The 5,840-nt window shown below is 42.7% G+C and overlaps 1 protein-coding gene across 1 annotated transcript in view; it reads left to right on the top strand.

Moving 5' to 3' along the window:
• ahrra (aryl-hydrocarbon receptor repressor a) overlaps positions 1–5,600 on the top strand; it is a 56,282-nt gene extending 50,682 nt beyond the window's left edge. Inside the window, exons 7-9 of the mRNA XM_034132601.1 lie at positions 217–350; positions 1,318–1,499; positions 2,712–5,600. Of these exons, the coding sequence (XP_033988492.1) occupies positions 217–350; positions 1,318–1,499; positions 2,712–3,855 (1,460 nt within the window). The 3' untranslated portion in view covers positions 3,856–5,600. The remainder of the gene's footprint in view (positions 1–216; positions 351–1,317; positions 1,500–2,711) is intronic.
• The last annotated feature ends 240 nt before the right edge of the window (positions 5,601–5,840 follow it).

Raw genomic sequence — 5,840 nt, 5'->3', positions numbered from 1 at the left:
CACATACAAACTGTTGCTTAGGTGTGGATTTGGTGGTGATCCTGTCATTCTTTGTCATATATTTACCTATGAGGCATATCACAGTATGTCCTCGGGGAAGTGATTCACACACTGCCATAAATCATTAGATAAATGCGAAAGTAGATGCAGCTTTTGTATGTATATTTACTTCCCTTAAGATTAAAATCTCCTCCATCTTTCTCTATTCCCATCCAGGTGAGGAGTTTGTAGTGAGCAGCCTCTTCCATTCTCCGGAGGCCGGGGGGATTCCTCCCGAGCTCTCCTGCTTTCTCAACAGATGCTTCCTTGCCAGAGTCCGATGCCTCTTGGACAGCACCTCTGGATTCTTGGTGAGTTGTCTGAACAGTGCAATTTCTGTTTTCAATGCACTAAAGTTTACACAGAAAAGTGCTGAATATGCAATATAAATTAAGCTTGGAGTAAATGTTGCCCACGTTCTGGGAGAAGACCCAGGCCTATAAAAAAATGATGACCCCTTTGGTACGGCAACACTTTTAATGCAGTGTGTACAGTTATAGTTGTGTTGCAAGGCATTATGAGGTAATTGGGAGCCTGGACACAGCAGAATAGAAGCCTGGTGTATCCCTCATGGCTCTGTGACTAGAGTGGTTTGGAGAACAGCAGTGGAAAAGCTAGGGGCCCTGATGACAGAGCAATAAGGGTTTGGACCATTTCATCAGGGTCATTAGAGTTCACTGTCATCAAGTCCGCTCTGGCTGCAATGACATTGGCTGCACAACAGAAACTGTGCATGGCAGTTTTATACTGGAAGCACTTGTAGCCTAGTAGTGAACAAAAACTGGTGAGGTGCTTGTCTGACCAGTCAGCATAATGCAGTAAAGACAAACACATTGGAATGCAAAGTCCTCATTCTGCTAGTAAAATATTTCAACAACAAATGAAATTCCACAAAATCTTTACCATGCTATAGTAAATGTTAACAATGCAAAAAAAATAAAGTAAGATCTCAGACCTGGTTAGCTATATCCAAATACCTGCTAAAAAGATAGATTGTCTGCTAAACATAAGCATGATAGCATTGGAACTGTTGATGTTTTAGCATGCTTAGCATTTAGCTCAAGGCACCGCTGTGCATACTCAAAAGATCTTTATCCTTATCATTACATAGACACAATTTAGTGTGTTTCAGGAGGCACATTTACACTATCTAATGGTTAGATGGTTAATCTAGGAGTGGACATGCACAGAAAGATGTAATGTCAGGCTTTCAAAGAGCATTGGATGTAAATATATTTGGATATCCAATCAGTAAATTCCTATTTTCTTTTCTCACAGACTGTGCAGTTCCAGGGACGTTTGAAGTTCCTCAACGGTCAGAAAAAGAAGTCCGGCTCCGGGGCTCTGCTGCCCCCCCAGCTGGCTCTATTCTGCATAGGTGTACCCCTCCTACTGCCCTCCATCTCCGAGATGAAAATGAAGAACATGTTAATGCGGGGAAAGAACAAAGGAGGAGTTGGGTAAGAGACCTTATACATGAGCAAATGATGATGTACTGTACAGTGTCCTAGTGTAAATGTTATGGGGGTGCTATAGTGTAATTAAAGGTCAAGTTTTCTTTTTTTTCACAAACTTGAGGTTTGATGCATCTTGGCAACGTGTTATCTCTTCTGGAGATTTCACTGAATTGCCTCATGGAGTAAAGGTCAGACCTTGAAAGGCCACAGCAACTAAACTGGCAACAAAGTAAAGTTAAATGTTACACAACGATTCAGCTATAGAATAAAGTAGTGACCTAAGTAGTAGCCTAGACTAAGATCCATGAGGCAATGGTACACAAAAAAGTATTCAAAACAGTAGAAAAAAACACATGGGCATCAGTCCATGTATTATTTTTTGTTTATTATATATACCAGTTTATTGCCCAGCAACAGCCGTATGAACACCCAAAGCATTTACCCTTAGACTCAGTTACCAACACAAACATTAGCTCTCTCCTCACCCAGCAGCCTCTCACAGCAAACCAAATAAATGCTGGACGCCTTACCTGTGGCCAATTAGGAGCAAATGCATGCATCTGCTTGGAAAGGGCCCTCTGTGCTTCATGCATCATTAACAACGTTGGGAGGCTGACAGGCCAAGAGTTGAGCTGTAGTCAGAGAGCAGAGCCCTACCACCCCCTCTGCTGTTCAACCCTTCAAAACATCATCCAGCTTTCTTTAGAAAAATACCAATTACTTATAAGTGGAAGCATGTTGGTTAGCATGTTGGCCATTACGTTTAATGGCCTGGAGTCTTCCCGTCCTTTAAGGGAAAAGTACTGCAGGTCAGCTTAAACAAAGAACACCTTCTCATGTAATGCAATGTGCAATAGTTGAAGGCAAATGCTGCATTGTTTTGCTTATAAACTAGAGTGCGGGTCATCATTGATCCTCGGGTTATGGTTGTTGACTCTGTTCTCAATTTTCACATGAGATGTACCCTGGAAAAGATGAGTCACTTTTGGAATGATTCTCTCATGAACCAAACCTAGACATTTGGGCTGTGAGTCATTAGTCAATCAGTAGAAAAAGACACTCAGTATATTTCAGGAGACCACCTCTTTATCAAGGACTACAAAAACTTTGTATAATCTAAACTGATTGGTTTGCCTTTTTATTTTGTGATATTTAATCTCTTATTTCTTTTCCTGACCCCTCTTTCCTCCCCCGCCTTTTCTCATGCCCTCACAGTGAGCCTGGAGACCCCCTGCGGAGGCACTCTTTCAGTGGAGGAATGGGTGACATAGCAGACCCTCTCCTCCTGTCCTGTCCCACTCCTGGTGGAACCCAGCGGGGTCAGCATACTCCTTGGACCCCGCTCTCCAAAGACAACCTCAAGTACCGCGCTGATGGTTACTACAACCAGGATGAGCCCCTCAACTACTGCAAGTCCACCATGGCTCCCCATAAAGGGGTCAGCCCGGGCCTTGGCGGGGGCTGGCCTCTGCGGCCGAACTCCGGCCCCCTCAGATCGGGCCAGGGTGTCGGCTACATCCCCTCTAACCGCATGAACAAGGCCGGGCAGTATGGGAAGCCATATCGTCTTTCCCCAAACTGCCAGAGCGGCAGAAATGGCGAGGTGTTTGTGTCCAAGCTCTACGGGAATGTCCAGATCCCCTCGGACCCAGATGCCTACTGCGTGGATCTGGTGAAGAACGAGAACGGCTACGGGGAGTGCTACGACGGCCATATGATGCCCGAGATGCAACCTATCAAGATAGAGCACGACTCTGACTCAGAGAACGGCTGCGATGCCTACGGGCGACCCTGGGGGTGCCGCGACCCGGAAGCCATCGACCGCCGCTATGGTAACGGGGTGTACGACCAGAGCGCCCATCTCAAAACAGAAGCAGAATATTACGATCCGCAGTACTCGCCCTGTCAGCGAGGGAAAGCGGGAATCAGCCCGCCGTACAACAACGGCAACTATCAGAACTATGCAATGAACAACGGCGGGAACGCAACCGCACGTCTGTTGAAATGTGACAAAGACATGGGCAATAACAACGACAACAACCAGTTCAGTCCTCAGAGACTCTCTCACTCAAACTCTGTATGCAGCAACCAATCCGTCAACCTCATGGACACACACGTCTACCCACAGGACCCTCACAAGGCCTACATGCACCCGGACTACAACAAGCATGGCAATTACGAGTTCAAAGGTCACGGCATCGTCCACTCCATCAAGCGGGAGCCCATGGACTCCCCCCCGTGGTCTGAGAGCACTCACGACATCAGCCAGTCCATGATGATGGTCGGTCAGAGGAACGTTATGCCATGTGTGATGAGCACAGGCCACCACAAGTCCAGTCCTTACATTTATATGCCATAAAAGTGTAAACACAGAAGATAATCTCACACACATACACTCAGCGTGCATCAAAGTTCTTTGTATGGCACCACACGCACCAGCATCACATTAGGATTCCCAGGATGTCAACATTACGACGATCTCTCTGCTGAAGAGGTCACAATCAAGGCTCAGGTTCTAGCATCAGTGTTGTGACAATCAAAAATAATACTTTAAATCCACTTTATGGATAGATTATTTTGTTTGTAAGGAATACATTTTTGTAGTCGGCTCCTAGCACTTTTGCAGTTTAGTGACAGTGAGACGAATTATGTCTAGAAACACAATTTCATTTTTGTTTTATGTGTTGTGTACACATGGCTTATGTGGGAGAAACAAAGATTTTGTTGTAAAAAGAGACTTTGTACACAGGAGATGACTTACTGCCGGGTTCATCAGGTGGGGGGGGGAGGGACTGATAATGAAAGCATACTTATAGTTATTTAGGATAATCCGCCCTGATGGAGGTTTTTTGCATGTTTTAGTGCTTTAACTATAAATCGTCTACCTTTTTCATTACTGCCCTTAGTGATGTATGAGTGGAATCTAGTGGTTTCTTTGCATTTCAGACTTGTGTTAAATGCACTTTCAGAGTTTTGAAACAATGTTGCATACAGTTTTTCAATGCACGACACAACAAAGTTCATATTATCTTTGTTCACTCAAAATGTGTGTCCTGTATCACATTTTTCTTGAGCATAGTATGCAATGCTAATGCTTTTGTCAGAGAATGCTTAAAAACACCATGAAGGACAGTTTAAAAAATGACAGAACACGTGTGCAATTTGTAGTTAATGGACCAAAACATGTGAAACTATTGGCCAAAGTTTAGTCACCATATCGGATTATTAAACTAAACGCTGATTACACAAATGAAGGCATACATACATTTGAAAAAAAAAACCTGAACATCAACTGTGGTCTAAGTTTGTACTCCTCGGTTCTGACCCCCGGTGGAAGAGATCCCCACACTAGAATTACCCTTTAAATGATGGACCTAAGAAAATACGACGACTATCATTATCAGTTGAAGTGTTAGTTTGAGTTGAAGGAAAAAAAAAGACTATCTATTGTTAAAACGTTCTTTAACGTGCACAATAATGTTATCCTTTTAAGTCGTGCAACCCCTGTCGGACATACAAGTGATCATTAATGTTGTACAGTTTGGATTAGTGTTTACGCCAGGATCAGCATTTCAGCATATACACTTTCCGTGTTGTCTTTTGAGTCCGAAAAGGCGTCATCTTCACAATCAATATTTTTGCACAAATGAATTCAAAGCACCAAAATTGATTCAATGTTAAAGTCTCAGTTCTGTGAAGCTACTGTTGTAGTTTCTAAGTTGCACTACTGGGAGTAGTTCAGTTGAAGTCCCGCCTACCCAGACAAGTTTTTGAGTCGACACGCACACGTTACATGGTGTCACTGTTTTTGAAATTGTCTTTTTCTCTTTGTGTGTGTTCATTTCAATAAATGTTTGATGATTCGTATTTATTGTAAGAGGAAAACGTGTATAATTTAAAATCTACAGTTTTGAAGGCTTTTCTGTTTCACTAAGGTAATTAAATATGGCTTTTATTTTCTTGCTATCTTTTTGATAATTGTTAAGAAGACTGTCATACTTGTCTCATGGAGGAAGTAGCTGCAAGGTAGCGAACACAGTGTACATATGCAGTGTCTTCCAATGTTTCTACGTGTTTTTTGCAAATGGGACTTATCTATTAAAATACTTTTTTCTTTACATGGAAATATGGAGTGAAGTGTGTTTTTTTGGCCATTAGACAGATAATAAAGAGAGCAACAAATTAATGCTAGCTTGATGGGAGAGTAACACTCACATTTGATGGTAGTTGATGGAGTAATCAGATTACACACAGTTGATTAGAGTATTACTATTACACAGATTTGAAATAGATGAGTGGAATTTAACGGCAACTCAGCTTTGTGAAAGAAACTGTACTTTGCAA

Source organism: Trematomus bernacchii, unplaced genomic scaffold (genome assembly GCF_902827165.1).
Source record: "Trematomus bernacchii unplaced genomic scaffold, fTreBer1.1, whole genome shotgun sequence".
Taxonomy (NCBI): Eukaryota; Metazoa; Chordata; class Actinopteri; order Perciformes; family Nototheniidae; genus Trematomus; species Trematomus bernacchii.
This window is presented reverse-complemented; position numbering and strand designations above follow the sequence as displayed.